The 26,522-nt window shown below is 44.6% G+C and overlaps 2 protein-coding genes across 2 annotated transcripts in view; one reads left to right on the forward strand and one right to left on the reverse strand.

Annotated features, from left to right (window-relative positions):
* Positions 1–15,030, reverse strand: part of LOC124545614 (hatching enzyme 1.2-like) — a 146,953-nt gene extending 131,923 nt beyond the window's left edge. Inside the window, exon 1 of the mRNA XM_047124562.1 lies at positions 14,926–15,030. Coding sequence (XP_046980518.1) covers positions 14,926–15,030 — 105 coding nt within the window. The remainder of the gene's footprint in view (positions 1–14,925) is intronic.
* A 3,132-nt stretch (positions 15,031–18,162) lies between these two features.
* Positions 18,163–26,522, forward strand: part of LOC124544680 (leucine-rich repeat-containing protein 47-like) — an 80,037-nt gene continuing 71,677 nt past the window's right edge. The window contains exons 1-2 of the mRNA XM_047123305.1: positions 18,163–18,842; positions 18,919–19,127. Coding sequence (XP_046979261.1) covers positions 18,221–18,842; positions 18,919–19,127 — 831 coding nt within the window. The 5' untranslated portion in view covers positions 18,163–18,220. The remainder of the gene's footprint in view (positions 18,843–18,918; positions 19,128–26,522) is intronic.

Raw genomic sequence — 26,522 nt, forward strand, 5'->3', positions numbered from 1 at the left:
ATTCACACACTTAAATTTTCTAAAGGTCTAAGTTTTTGGTTAATTCTTTGGGAACTGCAGTGAGTAACCCATGAATATTACATCATGAGCAGACAGGCCTGGTGTAGAAATCTGATCAGTGCAAATTACACTGTTCGGTGATTTGGTTGTGAATATATCAATGAACATACGAGTGTTTGCTGCGTGGTGAGTAGTTCCAAGTGAAATAAGTGTGAGATTTGAGCAGGAAAGTATGCAAGAGTATTTTGATACAGAAAGCCTATTGTTCAGAAAATTTATGTTGATATCTCCAGTTAAAATTGTGTTTCTATATGAAGATTCAAAATGTGACAGTGCAGACTGAAAATTGAAGAGTTGTCCAACTTTATATGTATTGCATATTACACAGATAAAACACTTTCTACTGAATGGTTTAATTTCGAAGAACATGTATTTGGGCTGCTTGTCTTATTAGATGTGAGCATGAGCTTTGGGTACAAATTAGCATATATATATATATATATATATATATATATATATATATATATATATATATATATATATATATATATATATGCTGCCACAATCCACGCCCCCCCCCTCTCCCCATCTGTTGCATCTGTCATGTCTCATAAGAAAGTAGCCATCTAGACTTAGACAACTGGAGGAAATACTACGCTTCAGCCATGTTAGAGCCAGGAGTATGACATGAAATCTGAGGTCCTGAAATATGCAGCGTAGCTCAGATGGGCTTGCAAAGACTGTACATTTGTGTGGTCGATCTGTAGCGTAGAGGTTACCAAAGTGGCCTCTGTTGTTAGTGTAGATGTGGAATCGTTGGCTGCCCCAGAGAAAGACATGGGCCAGGGCCTTGCAGAATACTGTAAGGAGGGAAGGAAGGATGCGTGGAGCTGAGCGCAGGTAGGTAGGGCAATGGAAACAAGTGGGAGGTTCAAGGTCAGGCAGACTTGCCTGACACAAAGCACAACCTACTAAGGCACAGGGTTCTCCTCAGGACAGCACAGCACGACCACAAAACAAGCAGAGTATAACAGTATGAGAAAATGGTAATGAAAGAATGATTATGCTGATGCAGTAATGTAAGAGAAAGGAGAAGATGCAACAATTTATAGTTAAACAGGAAAGAAATAATAATCTTATAGGCAAATAGAAGGAGCAGCAGAGAAACAGTGTACCTAAGATGAAGTTACCAGTGAAATAAAATGATATATTTGCTGTGAAATGATTCTAGGGCTATCGAGTGTCCAACCAGATGCGATCGTTGAAGTCCCACAATATTTCGGCGAATAACCTTACCGTCATCATCAAGTAGTTCTGACGGAATGGTCTGTCTGCTCTCTCTCTCTCTCTCACCTTTTACTTTCCCCTCCTTGGGGAAGTGTAAGGAGGAGTTTATAGCCTGTTGGCTTTTGCTCCACAATGTGTGTTGCGTGTGTGTGATTATTTTTGATTGTTTTGGCTGTCTGTGTATTGTGGTGGTGTTCTCGTGATGTCTTGTACTTGCCTGAGGTTGGCGAGATGTTGGATATTTTAAGGATTAAGGATTGGTATTAGCACTTGGAGATTTTGGGATTTTTCTCTTACACTTAGTCGTCGAAGATCGTCATAAGGTGTTTGTGCTTATCATGGGACATGTCATACCGAGATAAGGAGTGGATGACGTTATTTCCAGATCTGAAATAACTCTCATAGAAGGCCCTTGCCAGATCTCGGAATCTTTCTTTGAGAAGGGTGACTTCGACAGCAGTGAGCAGATCGTCGGTGGGGAATCCCATGGGTAGATGCTGTGTCCCCCTGAGGGCGCGATTCTGCAGCTTCTGGAGTTTGTCCAGATGCTGCTTCGCCACGTATCCCCAGACAGTTAACACATACTCCATTACTGGCCATATAAGGGCGTGATAGACATTTACTCCTACAGAGCAGTGAAGGGAGCTGGTTGTGTTGATGACTGGGTATAGGATGGACATTCTAGCACAGGCCTTCCTGTGGACCTCATCTATGTGGGGTTTCCACGTTAATCTCGAATCCAAGGTTACGCTGATATACATCGCGGATCTGCACCAGGGGCGTCGAGATCCATGTTGGTGCAGATGAGGAAGGGGGTCCACATCTCCCGAGCCTCCAGGTGACCAGCATAGCATGTGTCTTTTCAGGGTTGCTGGTGATATGCCAGAGTTGGGTCTAGGTTTCTGTGTTACGTAAAACCTTTTGTAGCTTACGAATGACCAGGTCCTTCTTTGCCTTACTAGTGTAAAAGGCTGTGTTATCAGCATACTGTGCAGCGCATACCTGCGGGGCTGTGGGAGTGTCCGCAGTGTACAGACAGTAAAAAAGGGCCCCGGGACCGATCCCGATGGCACCCCAGCACGAATAGACCTTTTGATGGAGGTGGCTCTTTCTACCTTGACAGCACCTTTTGGTGGAGGTAGCAGAGAAAGTTCTATTCGTGACATAGGTTTGGATTAACCTGACTATGCTCCTGGTGAACCCCTGCATGTATAACTAGTATAATAGCCCTTTATGCCATATTGAGTCGAAGGCTTTGGCTACATCAAGTAGCACTATCCCACAGTAGCCTCTGTGGTTGAAAACCTATGTGGCTGCTTCCACCAGTCTCATGATCTCCATTTGGCAGAGTGCTTCTGCTGGAATTCGAATTGGAAATCCGGCAGAAGACGCCCATTGGTGATGTGGTCTCATATGGGTATTAGCAGGAGGCGCTCATGGATCTTGCTGAGAGTTGTCAAGACCAATCGGCCTGTGGTGCTACGGGAATAAAGGGTCTTTCCATGGTTTGAGCATCACGACAATTTCCACGTGTTTCCAGTAAGCTGAGAACTCGGTGGTAGGACTAATCTCGTTGAAGACGTTTGAGAGGTGTTCGATAGCTGAGGGCAGGAGGTTTTTAACTAGGTGGTTGGTGACACTGTCATGTTCTGTCGGCTTTTTTGCAGGGAGGGACCTAATTACTTTTGCCACGTCTTTGGGGGCGAAAAGTGGGTGTTTGTCGTCTAGGTCCTCCTCAGCATTGAGGAAGACAGGCAGTTGACGATGGATTATGTCTTCGTGTTCGTTATTCTGGGGTTCCGCCGCTTGAAACTGCTTCTCAAAGGTGTCGGTGAGGGCGTTGACCTTTTCAGAATGGCTCTAGGCCAAACCTCTCTCGCTGTGCAGTGGCGGCATCCTAACGCATCTTTTGGTGAATTGCTTGGTTGCTTGCCATAGTGAGTGATCGTCTACTTTGAGGGCTGTGAGGCGGTTTTGCCATTGTTGGTATCTGTGCTCATTGAGCGCTGCCTTCAGCTCTCTCTGTAGAACGATTGAGGAGCCTCCTGGTGACCTAATTTCTGGTGATCTTCCACTCTTTTCCCACTCTGTTCTTGTTTCGGGTTTGGGTTGACAAATGTCCTGGGAGTTGTACTTGTGGGGATGGGCCATCCCTTTGTGGGGAAGTGGCATCTTCTGCAGCCTGCAAGGGTTCCTGTTCGGTCTTGTAGCGCTTGTTCTATTGTTTTGGCACTAGCTGGTGGAGCACGAGCGATATCAGAGCAACAGTTTCTCAGTATCGCTCCCAGTCTGTACGTCTGTAGGCTGTCTGGTACCGTGGGAGTGCTACCCATTCACCTACATCGACCCCTATAATCACTGGGTTGTGGTCGGAGGACATTCTGTTGATTTTCCTTGCGGCCACAAACCCCATGATCCTCCTAGTGAGAGCTATGTCTAACACGTCGGGCCTACCTCCAGTTTTTGGAAAATGCGTGGGCTTGACCAGACTCCATGTTTTGAAGTGGTGGTTGCATGCTAGTTGTTGCAGTTTGGCGCCTGCTGTGGAGGATACTCTGGCGTTCCAACCAGCATGTTTGGCACTGAAGTCGCCTCGTATTATGGGTTTGCCACCAATTTGCCCTAGAGCAGCTATGTCTCCCTCATCTATTTCGTCTTGTGGGGGTTGTTAGATTGCAACAATTGTTAGGGGTCCAGTGGCAGTGGTTACTTCCATCGCCACTGCTTCAATTTTATTGTTAACTGGAAAGAATACCTGATGGTGGAGGATCCCTCTTTTTGTGTATATGGCCACTCCTCCTCCTTGGGTTGGCCTGTCTTTCGGCGGTAGCTAACGTAGTTGGGAACTGTCACTTTTATTCCTGTTTTTAGGTGGGTTTCCCCCACCATGCATATGTCGATGGATAATTCCTTCATGAGTTCTCTGAACTCGACCTCTTTATTAACAATACCATCTGTGTTAAAAACGTATATTGTCAGGCGTTGGATATTTGAAACTACTGAGGAAGTCGGAGAGGGGAGTGACTGCTGGACTGCTGCCTGAGGGGCAATGAGGATGTGAGTGTTCTGCTTCTGGGCCTCCCTGAATTCCTTCATCATTTCCATGACGAGGTTCATGGTCTGGACCATAATGCCTAACAATTGATCTGAGGGGGTGGACTTTGGGGTTCCCTAGAGCGTCCTCTGTCTTGGTGGACCTGGTCGTTGCTGTGTTTTTCCCAGTGCTGTTCTTGCGTGTGTGTCTGATATTGTGATGACTGGGCTTGCATCGATTTCTCGACGTTTCCGTGGCTCTTTGGTGGAGAAATCACTTCCACCCATGTTGCCCTTGGTGTGTCAGACCTTGGTTTTCCCCAAGTTTTGTCTGTGTGTGTTGTCTCTGTGTTGTTTGCTGCACCTTTACCTACAATTAGCCCTCACACTTGAGTACCATCCCTGAGATGGGTGGATGGTGTCTCATGGGCCCAGGCTAACTGGACACACCAAGGCCACCAGGCAAACAACAAGAAGAGATGGAGCCGATGAAACAAACTATGATTAACCTCACAGGGGACCCATAGGACGACACAGCCACTTGAAAAAGGACTCAACTTTGCACCGACGCCAGCTCACCTCCCCTCCACTGAGATCATCTCCACAGTGGAACAGGTGGTCTGGGGCTTAACCGAGGAAAAGGCTGAAGAAGTTAGGAGGGAAACATGTTGGATTCTCACCAAGGTGAAACCGACCACCAGCAACATCTCACAGAAAGAAAGAGTGGCACTTCAGGCCCTCAGAGAAGACACTGTCGTCCTGCCTGCTGACACAGGAAACACCACAGTCGTTCAGAACAGACAGGATTATGAACAGAAGATGCTCCATCTACTTGATGACCCAGCATACCGAAAGATCAAGATGGACCCGACCAACAGGATACAACTGGCACCCTGCTAGAAAATGGCGCATTTGAGGAGAACGATATCAAGAGACTTCGACGGCGCTCCACAGTAGTTCCGAGAATATACAGCCTCCCTAAGACACTTAAGGAAGGGATGCGCCCCATTGTCAGCAACGTAGGGGCGCCCACGTACCCTCTCGCACAATACTGGGCAGGCCTGCTCAGACTGTATGTGGGATAGTGCGAGTACCATATTCCAAACTCAACGGACTTCATTCGTTGTCTTAAGGAGCTGACCCTGCGTGAAACAGACAGTGTGGTCCGCTTTGATGTTGTATCACTCTTCACACAGGTAGCGCTAGAAGATTCAATCCACCTTATCAGCAAGAAATTTGGTCCCGAGTTTACACAACCTTTCCAGTTCATACTTACATCCACCTACTTTGTCTTCAACGGCCAATACTACAAACAGACCGACGGTGTGGCTGTGGGGAGCCCTCTCTCACCAGTGGTACCCAATTTATTTATGGAGAGTTTCGAAGAGGAGGCACTACAAGTAGCCCAACGGAAACCTGTGTGTTTTTTCCGATACGTGGACCCGATCATCTGCACACATTTTTAGAACATCTAAATTCCGTCCAGGAGACATACGGTTCACCATGGAAATCGAGAAGGAAGGGAATTACCCTTTATTAATTTACTTTTAGAGCGGAGATCAAATAGCACGCTTTGTCATAGGGTGATTGCAAGCCTACACATACAGACTTACATTTACATTCCTCGTTTTCCACCATCCTGCACAACTCAACGGGATGCTCAAAACGCTGGTTCACAGGGCATACTCGATATTGGATGAACAAAATATGCACAAAGAACTCAAACACCTTGAAAATGTGTTCCGCAAGAACGGTTCAGCAATCGACATATCCAGACAGCCTTCAGACGACGGAAACACAGCCGAAACTCAGAAGAAGAACAGTCTAAAGATGAGGACCCAGGCCTTGCCTTTCTACCGTACGCAGGCAACGTGACGTCAAAAATTGGGAGACTGCTAAAACAACACAAAATTGACACGGTCTGCTGACCACTGTCCAAGATACGCGCCTTACTGGGGACAGTGAAAGACGGAGTTGGTCTCAAGAAAGCGGGCGTATATAATATTCCATGTGGTTGCAACAAGTCCTACATCGGTCAAACGATCCGAACAGTCGAAGACTGCTGCAAAGAACACCAACCCCACACGCGCCTAGGCCAGCCCTACAAATCGACATTGGCAGAACACTGCCTGGAAACTGGACACAATGCGAAATACGAAGAGACCAAGATTCTCGCCCCTACCAGCTTCTACTGGGACAGCATCTTCAAAGAGGCCATTGAAAATCGCGTAACGGACAATCTCATAAAACGAGCCACAGGTTTTCAACTGAGCAAGGCATGGAAACGATTACTTAGCTCCATCAAGGAGTCACGCCTCAAGCGAACACAAGTTCCTTCCACGACGGCCGCCAAGGACACTTCACGGGATTCTGCATCTTGCAACACTCGGCGCGACGCGGAGGACGGCGCGGACCTGGGTCGGCCCCAGCAAACAGGTTGTCGGCGGCCGCAATCGGACCGTCGGCGCAGGGAATCGAAGCCCTACTGACGGCCATAAATAACACCGACAGTGAGCATACAGACCACTCGCTGAGAGGCAATCAAGCGTGGAGCATCTTTTTTATTAAAGCATTGGCGAGTAGTCACATCGAGGTCTCGCAGCATAGCAAAACGGCGCTTAGAAAGTTTTGCATGGCGTCAACCGACAGCAGAAATGTCGTATCTTCTCGTCGAGGTGGGATGTTGAGCTTGGACGGCGCCTTAGGGGGGGGGGGGGGGGGTGGCGGTCTCATTCCACCGACGATACGAGGTGCATTCTCTTGCTGCCGCGGGCCGCACCGCCTGCCTTTTCGAGCATCTCGCCTGCCGCAGAGCCAGGTTCTGCTCCCCCAAGAATAGGGAAAAAGTAGACCAACACCTGGAAGCAGGCTACGGACCGAAAGACAGGTTTTCCGCCATCTCCGTCCAGAACTCCGCGTCTGCCATCGTGCTATTGGGGCCAGCAATGCAACCGGGAAACACCACGATGCCAACAAAGATTGTAACTGGCAGTCCCCTGGCAGCAACCCCCTTTTCAGTTCTGGACATTGCGACGTCTACACAAAATGCGAATACACATAAAACCCAGGCAAATAATTACATTCTCAGTATTTGCGATCGCCTCCCTCCTCTCTCCTGAGCCCGCTCCTGCTTGCCAACGCCCAAAACCGACTCGCCCAACACATCCTCGACCTAAATGATGGCAAGCAGAAGTCCTGTCAACTGACTAAAATCCTCCCCAAACCTACAACTGCGACCCAACCTCCTACCCAATCCCAATTCCTTAAATTCTCCCCCACTCAAGTGCTCGTCCACGAAGCAACAGCATGCAAAGAAGAAGCGAAAGGATAAACGCAAGAAGAGCAGGAATTTCAGGCCCCCCCCCCCCAACCCAAATGCCCCCTCTACCCCTGAGGAGCCCGCGGTTCCAGAGCCACCAGCAGCACCTGGTATCGTCCTGGAAGGGAAATGGTTCAAATGGCTCTGAGCACTATGGAACTTAATAGTCCCTAGAACTTAGAACTACTTAAACCTAACTAACCTAAGGACATCACACACATCCATGCCCGAGGCAGGATTCGAACCTGCGACCGTAGCGGTCGCGCGGTTCCAGAGCGCCTAGAACCGCTCGGCCACTCCGGCCGGCCTGGAAGGGAACAGGAAACCACTGCCCTGGAAGGTAACCATAAAACCGGAGAGGATTCGGTGGGTTTTGTGCTGACGGAAAAAACCTTTCGCCACCCGAGGCTTCCATCTGCTCAAGGAGTGGAACCCATCCCAAACAGGTTTCAGGCAGTGGCCAAAGCGCAAGATGAACCACATGAAATAACACAGAATCACACATCACACCACTTCCCACTGATCGTCACGGAGTTTCCCTGTTACTACAAGGAACTTCATAACATGATAAAAACTCAAATTATGGGGGACAACTTCACAGCAAAACCTACAAGGGGGGAGGGGGGGGGGGAAGGCACAAAATAAAGATCACACTACATAATATAGAAGACAACAACTTCACAAAAATGACCCTCACTGACAAAAATATACCACACTACACGTTCCCCACCACCAAGAAACAAAAACATAGTTATTAGGGACCTCCCCAGACCACTCGACCACTCGCCCCGCTCCCACCCCCCCCCCCCCCAGCAGTCAAAACAGACCTGACTGCCTGGGGATTTGGGGTAAAAGCTGTTGAGCAGATGGGCAAAAATGGGGCAGAGAGAAAGTGGCCATTATTCCAAGTCACTCTGCCAGACATACCCCAGAAAAGGCACGAGATCAAGGTTGTCCTGGCAGTCCCTGTAACCATGGAGCTGCTTTACCACAAGATCAAGGTGGTGCAATGCTTCAGGTGTCAGGGACTGGGTCACATAGCCGCCCATTTCCAGATTCCTGTGTGCTGCAGGAAATACGCAAAACCCCATGACACTAGCACTTGCAATATGAAACACATGGACCTGCAGATGAGGTGGAAAAAACCACACAGCAGGGTACTGAGGCTGTGAGGTCGACAAAAAAGACACACATAAGGTAAAGGGTGTGATGGCTGCCCCAAACACATGAAAACAGGACACCACCACCCCATCAATTCACACAGAGAGACAAAACAGGACAACACACACAGACAAAACTTGGGTAAAACCGAGGTCTAACACACCAAGGGCAACATATGCAGAAGTGGTTTCTCCACCAAAAAACCACGGAAACGTCGAGAAATCGATGCAAGCCCTATCACCAGAACACCGGAAACACACAAAAGAACAAAACTGGGAGAAACACAACAACATCCAAGTACACCAAGACAGAGGACGTTCTGGGGAAACCCACACTCAATCCACCCCCTCTGATCAATTGTTAGGCATTATGGTCCAGACCATGACCCTTGTCATAGAAATCATGAAGACATTCGGGGAGGCCTAAAAGCAGAACACTCAGATCTTCATTGCCCTTCAGGCAGCAGTCCTGCAGTCACTCCCCTCTCTGACTTCCTCAGTAGTTTCAAAACCCCATCATGGATACACGACCAAATACCCAAGGCCTGACATTGTGCGTATTTAACACAGATGGCATTGTTAATCAAGAGGTCGAGTTCAAAGAACTCAGGAAGGAATTCTCCATCGACATATGCATGATGGAGGAAACCCACCTAAAACCTGGGATAAAAACGACAGTTCCCAACTACATTAGCTACCATGAAGACAGGCCAACCCAAAGCGGAGAAGTGACCATATACATAAAAAGAGGTATCCCCCACCACCAGGTATTCTTTCCAGCTAACAATAAAATTGAAGCAGTGGCGGTGGAAGTAACCACTGTCTCTGGACCCTTAACAATTATTGCAATTTAACAACCCCCACAATACGAGACAGGCGAGGGAGACATAACAGCTCTAGGGCAAATTGAAGGCAAACTCATAATACGAGGTGACTTCAATGCCAAACACCAGGTGATTGGAACTCCAGAGTAACCTCCAGAGCAGGGGCCAAACTGCAACGACTAGTGCGCAACCACCACTTTCAAACATGGGGTCTGGTCAAGCCCAAACATTTGCCAAAAACTGGAGGTAGGCCTGACATGTTAGGCATAGCTCTCACTAGAAGGATTGTGGGGTTTGTGGCCGCAAGGACAATCAACAGAATGTACTCCGACCACAACCCAGTGATTCTAGAGGTCGATGTAGGAGAATGGGTAGCACTCTCATGGTACCAGATGGCCTACAAATGTACTGACTGGGAGCGATACCAAGAAACTGTCGCCTCTGATATCGCTCGCACTCTGCCAGCTACTGCTAAAACAGTAGAACAAGCGCTACAAGACCTAACAGAAACCATCTTGCAGGGATCAGAAGATACCACTCCTCCACAAACGGACGTACCACACCAGCAAGTAAGACTCCCATAACATCTGCTAGCCCAAACCCGAAACAAGAACAAAGTGGCAAAAGAGTGGAAGATCACCAGAAATCAGGCCACCAGGAGGCTGCTCAATAGTTCTACAGAGAGAGCAGAAGATAGCACTCAATGAGCACAGAAACCAGCAGTGGCAAAACCGCCTCACAGCCCTCAAAGTAGACGATCACACACTACGGCAAGCAACCAAGCAATTCACCAAAATATGTGTTAGGATGCTGCCACTGCACGGTGAGAGGGGTCTGGCCTACAGCCATTCAGAAAAGGCCAACGTCCTCGCCGACACCTTTGAGAATCAGTTTCAAGCGGCAGAATCCCAGGATGACGAACATGAAGAGGTAGTCCATTGTCAACTGGCTGTCTTCCTCAATGCTGAGGAGGACCCAGAGGACGAACCCCCACTTTTCGCCCCCAAAAGACATTTCAAAAGTAATTAGGTCCTTCCCTACAAAAAAGGCGCCAGGACACGACAGTGTCACCAACCACCTAGTTAAAAACCTCCTGCCCTCGGCTATAGAACACCTCGCAAAAGACTTCAAAGAGATTACTCATACATGCGAGTTTCCAGCATACTGGAAACATGCAGAAGTGGTTGCGATCCATGACCCAATGAAATACAATTTATTCCCACAGCGCCACATGCTGATTTGCCTTTTGCCAATTCTCAGCAAGATCTATTAGCACCTCCTGCCAATACCCATATGAGACCACATCACAACGAGCGACTTCCGCTGGATTTCCAATTTGGATTCCGACAGAAGCACACCGCTCCACAACAGATCATGAGACTGGTGGAAGCACCCACAGAGGGGTTCAACCACAGAGGCTACTGTGGGATAGTGTTACTTGATGTAGCCAAAGCCTTCTACTCAGTATGGCACAAAGGGCTACTATGCGAGTTATACACGCAGGGGTTCCCCAGGAGCATACTCAGGTTAATCCAAAGCTATCTCACGAACAGAACTTTCTCCATGAAAGTAGAAACAGCCACCTCCACCAAAAGGCATATTCGTGCTGGAGCGCCACAGGGATCGGTCCTGGGGCCCGTTTTTACAGTCTGTACACTGTGGACACTCCCATAGCCCCCCAGGTGCACACTGAACAGTATGCTGACAACACAGCTTTTTACACTCGTAATGCAAATAAGGACCTGGTCATTCATAGGCTACAAAGGGTTTTAGATAACACAGAGACCTGGGCCCATCGCTGGCGCATGACCAACAACCCTGAAAAGACACAGGCTATGCTGATCACCTGGAGACTGATGAGATGCAGACCCCTCAATGCCCCCCCCCCCCTTTTCACCTGCACCAACATGGATCCCGATGCCCATGGAGCAGATCCTCCAAGTATCTTGGTGTAACCTTGGACTCGAGACTAGTGTGGGAACCTCACATAGACAAGGTCCACAGGAAGGTCTGTGCCAGTAGGTCCATCCTATACCCAGTCATCAACACAACCAGCTCCCTTCACTGCTCTGCAGGAGTAAATGTCTATCAGGCCCTTATATGGCCTGTAATGGAGTGTGTGTTAACTGTCCAGGGATACATGGCGAAGCAACATCTGAACAAACTCCAGAAGCTGCTGAATCGCGCCCTCATGGGAGGGGGGGGGGGGGGGTGGCACTGCATCTACCCATGGAATTCCCCACCAACGATCTGCACACCATTGCCGAAATCCCCCTACTCATAGAAAGATTCCAAGAGAGTTCCTTCAGATCTGGAAATAACCTCACCCACTCCTTAGCTCAGTATGACATGTCCCATGATAAACACAAACGCCCTATGACGATCTTCGACGACTAAATGTAAGAGAAAAATCCCAAAATCTCCAAGTCCTAATGCCAATCCTTCATCCTTAAAATACCCAACATCTCGCCAGCCTCAGGAAAGTACAACACACCACCAGAACACCACCACAATACACAGACCGTCACAACTATCCAAAAAAAATCACACACACACACAACACAGATTGTGGAGTAAAAGCCAACAGGCTATAAACTCTTCCATACACTTCCCCACAGAGGAGAAAGCAAAAGGTGTGTGTGTGTGAGAGAGAGAGAGAGAGAGAGAGTAGACAGACCATTCCACCAGAACCACCTAATGATGGCGGAAAGGCTATTCGCCGAAATATCGCATCCGGCCAGACACCTGAGAGCCCTGGAAACAATACATACGCTGGGAAAGCCTCCAATCACATATTGCTGTGAATTAATCGTCTGATACAAGACAATGTAAGAATGGCGAGATAATAGTGAAATACTGATTATGTTGGCGCTGGAAGTTTGATAACTGAATACACAATTTATAACCAGGTCTAGAAGTAAACTTAAAAAGACTTAATGATAAAGACAGGAAACTATTTCCAGTTTGAGTGCTCCAAATTAAGACGTTTGTTAGCCAAAGCAACTTGCACTAAGAATAAAACTAAACAGACAAAATAATGTTGGTAAAGAAAACTGTTTTCAAGATAAAAGTTAAAATCTGGACTCTTCCTATACAGAAATAACCAGTACAAAGAACTAAAAATAATTCTAAAACAGCAAGAGATACAGACTGGAAAACTCATTTTAAGGGTAGACAACAAAGTAAAATGTTTGTTTAAGACAGATCATTTAGTACTCCCACAGCTTAGGCTTTCAAGTTTCTTGCTTTTGCTCACTAAGTGCTTTTCCGCAGCTGTCTGAACGATTATTTTGCCATCTCTGTTCCACACATTCTGCAGTCCGAACCGTGAGATAGCGCTGTTCAGTAACTTCATTCTTTGAGGTGTAAGGTCCTCACATATCATGATTCCTCATTTTGCTGCTTTCTTTGTTGCTACAAAGACTTCAGGGCGTTTCCGATAGGACAAAAATATTATCGTGGAAGGCCTGGGGTTTTGGAATCTGGCATCCTTCGTCCTACCCTGTGGCTCCTATCGACAACATTTTCCGAAACGTGAGTGCTTAATTTTTCACGGCGATGCTTCATCTGTATTTTCACCAGGTTCTTCAGGTACACCAACGACTCTGAGATTATTGCGTCTTCGGTACTGTTCAGTCTCGTCCGATCTGTCAATCACCTGTTTTTCAAAGATACGTAGTTTCTCGCTAGCATCGGCAAGGGACTTCTCTAGGGCACGAACCTTGTTGTTGTTGAGTGCAACAGTGCTCTCTGTTTTCTCAAGCACAGCGTTCGAGAAGGAGTCGATGATGGCTTACACTACCAGGTCTTATGCTCGGTTTACACTAGCAAGTTTGTGCAGCAATTTACTTGCGCAGAACAACTTGCCGCGCGATTTGAAAGTGTAAACATATCGCCAAGTCTTGCGACCGTAGCAATTTATTGCGGAAGTGACTTGCTGCACGTTTTCCGCTTCCAGTGTGAACACCACTCAAGAAGTATCTGCAAGTAACTTGCAGATTTTAGGATTTATTTCTATTTACTGCAAGTAGGAAGCGCAAATAATAGTAAGTATGTCGTCTGCATAACACTCGTATTTAACATTTTACTTAATGTGCTGACTTAATTTTATGCAGCCATCTTACATATTATATGCAAACAAATTTAAGAAATGGAGGAGAAATGGGAATGGATGAAGCAGGATACAGAACATTTTATGGAAGCTGTGGACAGCTACCCCGAAATATGGAACGTGCGTAACCGAGACTTTAAGGATAGAGTGAAGAAGATGAGCGCATTAAATGAAATCTCGTCGATATTCGACCCATCTGTGAAAGAAGTACATAGAAAGTAGCATAACTTGAAGACACAATCCCTTTGCCACCTGCATCTACTCGCTTGTTGTTTTAGGAGTCTAGTAAAAGATAATGTGTAATTATTACGTGTTCTATTTAATTAGCTTGTCAGTTTGCATTTTATGAGCATTAGAAAAAAAAACATTTTTATAGGCATACCATTCTGTAAAATGCAGTTTATTTCAATAAAAATTTAATTTCATTGTTGTGTTTTCACATACCTTCAAATAATTTTCCCTTTTCAAGACGTTAAAAATTGCTCTATATACATCGGGTACAATCAGAGAAATCGTGCTGACAGGAATATGAAACAAGTATATTAGGGACTTGTATGAGTCTCCTATAAAGAAAAGATTTTAAAATTCAAACTTTTTTGGTTGTATGGTTCACATAAATAAATGAAATGCCTATTTTATTCGTAGCTCACTGATAGCTATAAATCATAGAGTGACTAGCAAACGTTCCTTTGCTGAAATAGCAGTACGGACGTTTGTGTCTCGTTTTGATATGACAGGCGCTATTAACATCAACAAATACTCCAGATCATTTGAGGACATTCTGCAAAAGTTTTAAAAATTTTCCATGCTCTCGATACCAAGTTCTTGCAAAAGGTTATTATAGGCACCATTTTGCGATCTTCTCATTATCTACTCTCTAACCCAAATACTTCTCTTTTTCTTTTTCACGTTTTGCATTACAATTACAAGAGCTGCAGCGTATCTCACCCACTTACTTGTCATTTTACACTTCGGCTGACACTCGTAGTGGTACTGAAAGCATATGTAAACACTATCAGCAAGTTGTTAGACGCAAGTTTCTTGCCAAAGAACTTGCGGAAGAATCTTGCTTCATTCTTGCGCTGTTGTGTAAACACAGCTGCAAGCGGCTAACAATAACTTGCAGTAATAACTTCTGCAAGCGACTTGCTAGAGTAAACGCAGCTTAAGATGTCTGCGGGCCACAGCGACCCCGCCACCTGCTCGCCGCCTCTTCCGGACGGGGTGGGCTGCCGTGCTGCTGTCGCCGCCGCCGTCGATGGTGGAACCGCCGCACGCTCCTCGTCGTTTTACCATTACTCTGAAGACACACGCGCGAGAGGACGAAAGAAGGAAGTGTATCACAGTTTAGTTATACTCAGAGATTCGCAACACTGGCACTGATAAGGAACACCTTCAGTCACAGAGTAAAGTGGCGAGCTGTATCAGGCGCTGTTGACTCACTAGGCGCCATCTTGAGTTTAGGTATTATATGACAACTGATATTGGTCTTTAGTTACCCGCTATGGTTCTGCCACCCTTTTTGTATATTGGAAGTGTAACTGTAATTTTAAGGTATTCAGGGAAATGGCAAACATCAAGAATTATATTTATAAGATAGAGCAATACCTTTCTGATTTCCTTAATTATAAATTTTAGAACATAATTACTCAACCCATAGCAGTCCTGTTTTCTGGAGCTGTTCAGCTTGTTTACACCGTTAGCAATGTCTGTGGCAATAATTCTTATCCAAGCAAATCTTTCATTTGTTTTACTCTATGATCGAAAAAGGAAGACCTCAGAGTCAGAAGTATTCTCACTTTGTTTGATACAAGGGAACTTACAGAGTTTACAAAATTTTCAGTGAGAATATTACAGCTAGTTGAAACAATGATTTCTTCCTGTCCCACATTTATTTCACTTTTCACTACATTACAGACTGCTTTACATTTATTTTCAGGGTTGCAGATGTGCACTTCATTTGCTTTGGCTTTTACTGCTCCAATTTCAGATTTTCAGATATTTTTTAATCCTATGTAGCTGTTCTTGTTTTCACGACCTTCAGCAATTCTATACCTCAGTATGAGCATAAGTGTCATGATTTTTATAGAGTTGTGCCATGTACCACATTTATGTATGTTGTGGTTTGTGCTTATTGCTAGTATTAAATCGTTTGGTACTAAGGTGGCTGTTACTGTCTAGTGCACGTTTCATGATAGAAATGTGAAGAAGCATTCATTAATATCTTTCTCATTGGTCAATATCCTTAACCATTCTATTAGTCTAAATTCATTTCTCATACTTTCAATGTCCTTTTCATTGAGAACTCTTTTATATAGTTAATATCTTGGAATCAACAACAGGTAAATTTCCAATTTTCAGCCACATGTCATCGTCATTAGAGCTTTCTAATTTGATGGTGTCACATTCTACTTGATTTATACATGCTAATTATATTGCCAAGGCATGGTTATTTTTTCATTTAAGCAGTAAAAATTCACTGACCTTAACATATACAGTGAAAACAATCATAAATTTTTCCTTTTACTCTTATATCTATGTTAATATCTCCTATGACAAAAATTTTATAATGCTTATATTTGGCAATCCTTAAAGTTAAAGTGGAGAGTTTTTCTGCAAATGTTTCTTCATCAGATGATATTCAGTAAACAGATGCAATAATGAGTTTCTGAATGTGTGGGGCCACAGCAGAGTCTTTAAAAACACTTTCTACACATAGGCTGATGAGGTCTATGATTGAGTATTCCAAAGGACACTCCACCATGGAAAATATTTTCTCTACCATAAATTGTTGCCAGTGAGTAACCAAATGGTATAAACAAGTTTATTTCTGTACTTTTTGTCCAGTATTCATTCACACAGGTAATGCTGCATTTAATTGCATCCAGCAAGTACTATAGTAAAATAACTCAATTTCCTAAGGACTGCTCATTTTTTTTTGTTACAAAATCAGCTCATTTTTGCCATAGGGAGACACAGTGTTTATATTGAGCCCCGTTTGCTTATTTATTTTTTTGTGTGCCTTTTACACTCTACTCGGTTTCTCTTTGTTCTGTGAAAATCTGAGACCTATACATTTTTCCTGGTCTGGTTGTGAGAGCTAGGACATGTTGTCTGACTTGCTAAAGCAGGCTAATTTGTTATGTGCCACATTAAGCGTTTTTTGTTGTTTTTTTTGGGGGGGGGTGGGGGGGGGGGACATGGATAATGTTGGATCTAATCAAAATCGTGCAGAAAGTTGTACATAGTAATTTAGCTAACATACTCTGAGGATATTGTTCTGCCTGGGAAGAAATCATGTATGGGTCCACCCAAGACTCAATCTTTGGTCCACTATTGTTCCTCATACATATGTAACTGATCTTCCATCTAACACACAACCAGCAGAATTATTCTTTTTACTGGTGACAATATCAGTCCAAACATACATACAGGAACAGAAGAAATGGTAAACAGCGCCCTTAAGAGTACTAGTGATTGGTTTCTACAAATAGTCTCACTCTCAATTTTGAAGAGACGCAACACATTTGGTTCTGCACATCCGGTGGTACTACACCAATGATAATAGTAACACACAGAGAGGAAATTGTAAATTGGGTGCAAAATTCAAAATTCTTAGGTATCCATATGATGTGAATTTAAACTGGAAAGAACACATTTTGGAGCTCCCAAAACAACTTAGTACTGCCACATTTGCACTTAGAAACATTGCTAATCTTGAGGAGAGACAAGTCAGTAAGCTGACATAGTCCACGTATTTTCATTCAGTAATGTCATATGGAATAATATTCTGGTGTAACTCAAATTTAAGAAAGTCTTCATTGCTCAAAAACGTGCCCTAAGAATAATAATATATGTTGCTCATACATGATTATCTTGTAGACAGTTGTTTAAGTAGTTGGGCATTCTGGTTTTCGCATGACAGTATGTTGATTCCCCTGAAATATGTTGTAAACAATGGTCTACAGTTCGATAGGAACAATGATGATGTACATAATTACAATACCAGAAGGAAAAATGACACTCATTACTCCATGTTAAGGTTGTCTTTAGCTCAAAAAGGTGTGCGCAATGACACGATTAAAATTTTTGGTAACTTATCCAATGATATAGCCAGTGTAGCATTATCACGCTGATCGTAGTGAGAAAAAACTAATTTATATCAAAAGTTGAAGTCACCCTAGAAATATATTTCTACGGACAGCTATGGGTGTGTTCAGGTGGTATTGCTACACTTTCTTTTTAGAATTCATTTAATTGTATTTAACTGTGGGTTACCTGTAAAATAAAGACTAATCCTTAATAATGCACATATTAATTTTCGTGCTAGCTGAAAGAAATTATTGTTTACGCATGTGGGGGACAGTGATTTGCTTGCATTGCGTTGGCTACCCTGTAAGCGGAACGCACTTCATTTTTTTCAACCATGTGCTTGTTGCGAACTAGGCATTCATGTTTCAAATTTGTTTAGAGGAAGAGTAGCAAGATGTCTCAACCCTCGTGGCCTGAGTTGAAACAAATTGAAGAAGAGAACAGACATGAATTAGTGATTGGATCGATGTATTCAAAAGCTATTGAAGAGTCAGGTATAGATCCGTTCCTATTCTCGTTGGTGAATTTAAATTATTTGAATATAAATGAAACTTGCTTGACGAGTGTTCCTGATGACATCGGCAGATTAATCAATTTGACAAGTCTGATTCTCTACTCCAATAAAATAAGCAGCTTGCCGCAGACAATCGGGAAGTTGAGCAAACTCAAAATTCTTGATCTGTCTAGGAATAAGTTAGAATCAATCCCAGATGAGATCAGCGCTTTGGGACAGTTGTCGACTTTAAACTTAGGCACAAATATGCTGACAAAGATCCCAAGTTTGGTTAAAAACACGAAACTTAGTATTCTCGATCTGTCTCACAATCAGTTTGAAGAATTCCCTGACGTTTGCCATTCGGAGCTTATCCATTTGTATGAAATGAAACTGAACGGAAACAACATTAAAGAAGTACCGCCGACCATTGGTCAGTTGCCTGCCTTGAAGATGCTCGATCTGAGTGATAATTCCATTGCCACAGTTCCAGGAGAATTGTCGGACATACCAAAACTAAAAGGTAGCACTAGACATGCGCATTTTTTGCTATTGTAATAATCTTTATTGAAAGTTTCTAATGTCGTTGTTTATTGCAGAAGTAAATTTGAAGGGCAATAAATTAAGTGACAGGCGATTGTTGAAGCTAGTTGATCAATGCCATGCGAAGCAAGTGTTGGATTATATAAGACAAAGTTGCCCCCGAGTGACTGGTGTAGCCGAATCTGGTCATGGTGGCAAAGGCAAAAAAGGAAAGAAAGGGAAAAAAGCTGAACATAGTGAATCGACTAACCACACTTCAGAAACGGTAATGTAAAGCTACTTTTTTGCTTGTGTGATCTGGTCATCCAAAGTAGTAAATAATGTAGTATTGCATAATTATACATGTGTTAACAATCTGTTTCGTCTTCATGTATTGCGGAATGTGTTGTCATCGTGTAATAAACTTCTTGTATGTATAGGTGAAATGTAGTTTAGGTACCTGATATACATCTTTTTAGGAACTGATCAGTTATCACAACATGATCTGTTCATTAGTTTTTGCCCCATAGCTTGCAGATTCGTCGAAAAATCTTTTACCACCATAAGCGACCGTTAAAATCTAAAGGTGGTGCTGTTTTAGTTACCTATTACTAATTATCATGAGGCATAGAAAGTTTTGTCAAATTCATATCAGCTTGTATACATGCATGTCACGGCATTCCATCTCATTTTACATGATGGCAAAAACGCACACTGGACAACAGAGCTCCATAATCAGAATTCAAACATTGTTCATATGATCCATGTCAGTACTATCACACAGTGAAATGTGACTAATTTGGAAATCAACCAAATTGTGATATGTCCAAATTATAGTAAAGGTTTAGAAAATATTTATCTATAGCTGAAATTGCAGAGGGTACATAGTGATTAAATAAAACAAGATGAACTGTAACATTGTGTGAAATACTCCACAGTATATTTAATTTAGCAGCCCAGTAATGAAAAATAGCACAAAACATTAAAATTCCAATACTTTTTCAAAGGTTCATGTGTACTGCTGCACATACACATTACTGTGTCCATTTTAAAATGAAGTATATTTGCTACATTTAGTGTAGAATAATACATACTTAGCAGTTATTTTCTGATGTCATCTACAATGATATGGTCCCAGCAATCAGAGGGGCACTACTGCCCAATATTGATGCCTTTGTAATATTTTCATTCTGGTTGTATCAGTACTACACCTGAATCAGAATAATGTTGATTGGCAGTTGAGCATGGAGTGGGGAATGTTAGACATAAGTGGGAAGTGGAATATGGCTCTGCTAGCAGCAGTTGTGTGGTTCCGCACTGAATTTGACACATTCACCGTTAATGTGCAATATTGAGTTTGCTTTGTGGAATCATAGTGGTCTTATTCGTCTTTGTTAGCAGGGTAATTTTCTGGTGGGATCTGGTTGGAAGTGGAAGATTTATTATACACCTTAACAAACTCGATATGTTGGCAAAAGTACCTGTTCAAAGTTGGTGGTAGGCATGAAATGTCACCTTTAATTGTACTAAATGCTTTATTTGAAAATTGTTATGAACAATTATTTCAGGAGCTCACTCGTAGTTTAAATGGTTGTGGAAACGTACTTGACCTCTGGGCAGCAAATAATCCTGAGCAAATAGGGATCATCATGAAGAATACAGGGATTAGCCTCCACAAACTCATTACAGCAAGACTGAATACCAAAACATCCAAACCCACCAAAAATAAATGCAAAACAATATGTATTTAAAAAAGCAGAAAAAATTTGCTCGACATCTTTGAGAGAGAGATAGCCACCTTTCCTTTCAAATTATGTAAGCATGAACGACATGGTTTAAATTCAGAGAAATAGCTGCCCAGGAGGCTCACATCTCTGAGAGTATGTGCTTGGCCATCACAGGGCTGCAGCCCTTACAGTGCTACTTCCCTTTCCATACTGCAAGTGTATCCTTCCACTCTTCTTTTTTGCTCGTTGTCTTTCCATTGGGTGGTATTCTTGGTGTGAGTTGTGCTTGGATCTGGTTTGTAATTTTGGACACTCGTTTTCTCTCCTTCCAGCATTCTGTAACTTTCCATTGTTAACTGACATTCTCTGTAAGTTGCTGGAACGCATGGTCAGCAAGTAGCTGTGGCTCCTTGAGTCTTTGGCCTTTTGGCTGCATCTCAGGACATTTTCGCATAGGCCACTCCACTGCTAATAATTTGTTTCACCTGGACACCCTCTGCCCATCTTCAGCACCTCATCACTGTCTTTTTCTGACCTACAGAAGGCTTGTGATAAGGCATGGTTGTCACCACATCCTTACTACATTACGCGAGTGTGGTCTCCGGTGTCCACTTGCAAGTTTTGTGAAGAACTTTGTCGCACCATAAATTCTGGGTTCAAGTGGATGATTCACTCAGCACCTCCCATACTGAAGAGAATTGAGTCCTGCAGGGCTCTGCACTGAATGTTCCCCTCTTTCTGATGGCCATCAATGGTTTAGCATCAACTATGTGGTATTTGGTATCGCATTCCTTATATGCTGATGAGTTTTGCTTTTATTATTGCTCCTCTAATATGAATGTTGCTGAGTGTCACCTGCAAGGTGCCACACGAAAAGTGCAGTCATGGGCTCTCAACAATGGCTTTCAGTTTTCAGCCTCCAAGACTCGTCTTATGCACTTCTATTGTTATTGTACTCCTCACCCACTGCAAGTGCTTTACCTAGACAATCAGTTACTTGTTGTAGTCAGCCATCAAGCTGGCTGGTCAGTTGTTTTCATTTAGACCCCAATCATGTTGGGATTTCAGGAAATGAAAAAGTTGGCCACCAGGATGGCGATTCTGGAAATAGGAGTCCCAGAACTGGATCTTTGGTCATTTAAACAGCATAGATTGCTGGAAGTCAGAATGGTATGTCCTGCTCTCCCCAAACAAACTGAGGAAAACCAAGGAGACCACAACTGTGTGGCAGTCTTGCCTGCGGCTTCTCGCAGGGCGTCAGCCGTCCCCTGTTGTCTCCGCATTGGTCACACTTGGCAAAGGAACTATGTTCAAAACCTGGCATAGTAGCCATTTCATTGTGGTGGGGGGCAGGGAGGGAGAGGTCGTAAAGTACCTGCATTGTGTTAGCCCCTGACTATGAAGGGATTGCACTCTTGGTGCCTGAGATGGAAAATCCTCATGCAAGCCAAGGATTATGTGCCCATCATGGCTGGGTCATGGGGCCTCTGGGCAATGGTTTACTAGCAAGGTAATCATTGCAGTGGCTGTAGCACCCATGGGGAGACCCTCTGTTCAGAGTAGGTGGTACCATAGTGGAAGATTAACACATGAAACAAATTACTTTTTTCTGCTATTGGCCACAGGGCCCCAGCACTCTTCTCATATCAAAAAGACTATTCCAACTCGAAGAGATAAGATTCCACAATATTTCATTCCATGGCTACACTGTGGGAAGAGGGACAAGTCAGACATCTGGGTGTGAAACTCTTCAACCAATTCTTGGTATGTACTCCGGCTAATTCGGATACTTTCACTGTGTAGAAACCATTATTTTTTGTTGGAAACATTGAAGACAAATTTGAGGAAGTTGTCTGTAGGAAAATGTGAACTGGTTTCTTGAAGCATGTGATAATCTAGGTGACATACCTGTGACCATTGACCCACACACAGCTTTGAACATGGTCCAAGAACTAGATTTCCACAGAACTCTTACATTCCAAACAGATGAGGAGCTCCAGACTAATCTCTAATGGTGAGGTGTACATTTTATCAGAGGTGTGCAAAAGGGGCCAAAGATAATCCTTTGAAGAGATTGTCTTCCTGGAGAAAGTTAATGTCATAATGTACAGGTGTGATGAGAAACTATATGTCCCACCACCTACGATGTACTTCAGATGTTCAGTTCACACATATGCCATCCCACTGCATGGTGGATCCGAAATGCAGTAACTGGATGATCATTGCACAAAGACGGTCCTCGTGAGCATCCACCTTTGCGTGTCAACTGTGCAGAACATCAGCCACCACTTTCACCAATTTGCCCAGTTTTCAAGAAAGAACAGAAGATGCAGGAATACAAATCTACTGACTACTTGTCATATATTGAAGCATGGAAGGAATATGAACACCTACATCCTGTGGATATTACGATCAATTGTGCTGCCATCATCATGACCATTGTGTCATCCCCCCCCCCCCCCCAACCTCAAACTTCCACATATAAGATCTCCCACCACCCACCTTTCCTGAGATTCCCACATTACATTCTTCAGGAACCACTTGCTGCATCAGGCCAAAGAAGCACTCCCTTTCTTTGCTGTCAACCGATGACAATGCTCCCCTCTTGGTGTACCTCTTGCTTACAACTGCTGGTCCAGAGGCCCTATGCCAAACGTTGGCAGAAGGGGCCACAGCCTGTGGGTCCCAATGTGTTGTCTGCTCTTAATCTGTCCCCGTACTCATTAAAGATAGCCCCTTGAAGGAGCTTTGTCCACCAAAGGTTACAAAGGAAAAGTAGAAGAAAAAGAATTGGGACAAGGCTCCTCCGGTGCCCCCGGAGGTGCCAAGTCCTCCCATTGTTGGATTCTGAGCTGACGTTTGTGGATGTTGTTCCATCTGCACAGGTGACTGGCAGTGATCCTGTGTTGTGGCTGGTTCTGTTGGCAACCATTCACATGATTCAGCGGAATTGTAATTGGTGCTACTGTCACCTGCCAGAACACCACCACATTATTTCCTCCTCTTCTGCAGTTAGGATTGCTCACAGAGAAACACACTTCACTCATGACTGTTCTCTAATACTCCATGTCTATTTTCCATTTTGTTGAAACCGTGCTGCTCCCGAGAGGGTGTCTGGATTTCGTCAGTGAATGGATTTCCCTTTGTACCTCGTTGGAGGCAATAGTGGTGCAGGTGCAAACTACCACAGCGATTACATTTGCAACATTTACTTACCTTCAGGTAGGCCACTTACTTATGTCGAATTGACCACATTAGTCCAACTGCTCCCACTGCTATGTCTCCTGCTTGGGGACTTTAACGCACACTGCTCCCCTGTGGTCGAGTACTATTTTGTCTGGTAGAGATTTATAATTGATCAGCTTCTCTCAGACCATGATCTGTGCAATCTCAGTGGTGGTTCTCCTACCCTCTTCAGTGCTGCTCATGCCACCTTTTAAGCTATCGATCTAATGATATCTATCCCTTAATCTTTTTACACTGGTCGCTACACAAGGATCACTTTTTGGTGATCCTGTTGTTTCTTTGCCACCAACAGACAGTGACTACCAAGTTGCACATTTCACAGGGCCATCTGGCCCTTGTATGCCTCTGCTGTTCCATTCGTTACCTCTATGTGACTCTGTTCATGAAGTTGTGCAAGGTGTCTCAGATGTCTTCATCTATGCCACTGGAACTGCTATTTCCCTTTCTACAGGTCCCCCCAGTGCTGTGGCGGATCAAAGACGTTAAGATGTTGCACCCCTGCAACAACTCAAAACGACATCTTTCACAGACCATCTATATCACTGTTGAGGGACTTCATGCCGAGGCTCACTATCTAATACTGTCTAATCAAATGCAGTACAAAGGAATGCTGGGAGTGCTGTGTGTCCTCTGTAGGGATGTATACCTCTTTGACTTGTGTAATGGTCCCTCTCACTGACTGGAACTACTCTAGGCTCTTGCCTCATCCCAAGACACACCCCAGGCCCCGATTCAGTTCACAATTCAGATGTTCTACAATGTGAATGTTCCCCAAAGGCAACATCTCAGGTTGTCCAACCATATTGGGCTCCAACGCGCCTGTCCCTCATAATGGAAAAATAGCATAGCTGTCCCAGTCCTTAAGACAGGAAAGAACCCATTCCTCTAAACAGTTACCTGCCAATTAGCCTGACCATTGTACTTGAAAGGATGGTTGCTCACAGATGATACTGGGTTCTCATATGTGTTTATAGCTCGAAGCAGCCATCTGACAGGCTTTTCTTAATGCCAAAATGTTAAGTCTGCTTTGATCTGCAAAAGGCATAAGACGCTGCTTGGTTTCAACTTTTTTTTCTTTTTCTCCATGGCTGGAGATTTAGAGGCTCCCTACTGATATTATTAATTGGTTTTTGTCCCACTGGTTGTTTCGGGTTAGTCAGCATTTCTCTACTTCCCACATTTCCAAGAGAAATGCATTGAGATCTTTAGCCCACTTTCTTGATGTCGTATTGCATTCCCGCTCATTTTCCATCTCTTGGGCAAGGACACCGTCCTGGGTGTTTTTTCCACCATGCACTATGCAGTGTCGCTTTCTGCGCTGCCAGTGACCATGGACTTCTTAGCATCTCATCTCAAGCACAGTAGCCAGTCTGCTGTGGTGGGGCCACCATGTACCCTGTTGGTTGTAGCCCCCTGGCAACACAGGGATCGCTCTGCTGATGCATGCGCTGTTCACTCCCCATGTATGCCAATGAGTAGAAGTCTATCACCTTGGGGCATCGGGACTCCCAGCAATGGCCATCCTGCCAGGTGGCCTTTGCTGTGGCTGGTTGGTGCCCGTGGGGAGGGCCCCTGGTCAGGGCGGATGACACGCCATGAAACATAGTACGTTACCTCTTGCTGGTGGTTGCCGCCAGCAGTCACCAAGCGGGCGAAGTCGAACTTCAATGCTAAGAAATGTGACCCCAAATTGTTCCCCTGCCTGGCCGCACCATGTGAGGAACGCCAGGCTAAGGATGGCAGTGATGTTTATTCACTTTGGTACCTCATATGTACAAGAGTTGATGGAGAATATTTCATGTCTATGAAGCTTTTTTTTTAAAAGCATTTGGAGGACAAGTTTGGGGAGGTGGAGGGCTTGTCCAAAATCCACTCTGGGTCGGGCTTGATAAAAACAGCATCCTCTGCCCAGTCATGGGCATTACTCGCTTGTGGCAAGTTGGGGAATGTTTCTGTTACCATCACGCCTCAAAAGAGCTTAAGTATGGTCCAGGGTGTTATATACACAGGGACCTTCTTTTGCAGCCTGACGATGAGCTGCGCGCCAGTTTAGAGCAGTGAGGTGTTCATTTCATCTGATGCATTCAGGTTCCGAGGGATAATCAGGTTGCCACCAGTGTCTTCATCTTGGACTTTGAGGGTGACACATTGCCCGAGAATGTCAAGATGATGGTCTACCACTGTGACATCAAGCAATATATCCCTCCTCTGATGTTTGAAGTGCTGGAAGTTTGGCCACATGTCTTCCTGCTGTACTTCCAGCGTCACATGTCGAGATTGTGGATGTCCATCACATCCCAATAGACCATGTGCCCTGTCTCCCATCTGTGTCAACTGCGGAGAGCATCATTCATCTTGCTCACCAGACTGCAGGATTTTACAGAAAGAGAGGAAAAATCGTGGAATATAAGACCCTGGACCGACTGACCTACACTGAGGCTAAGAAGAAATTTGAGCACCTACATCCTGTGGCTACGACCTCCTCTTACACCGCCCCGTTACGAGAATAGTTGTTGCCCCATCAGTTCCTCGCATTCTTGTTTCCTCTCAACCACCTACTTCGGGAGCAACAAACTCCCCCCCCCCCCCCCCCCCCTCCCCCCCCCCCCCCCCCCGCACCACCCAACCATCGGGGATATCAGTCCCCACTTCTGAGCCAGAGAAGCGTTAGTCTTCTTTGGCTCCACTTGCTAGGAATGGGTCCCTTG

The sequence above is a fragment of the Schistocerca americana genome, chromosome 8, assembly GCF_021461395.2.
Source record: "Schistocerca americana isolate TAMUIC-IGC-003095 chromosome 8, iqSchAmer2.1, whole genome shotgun sequence".
Taxonomy (NCBI): Eukaryota; Metazoa; Arthropoda; class Insecta; order Orthoptera; family Acrididae; genus Schistocerca; species Schistocerca americana.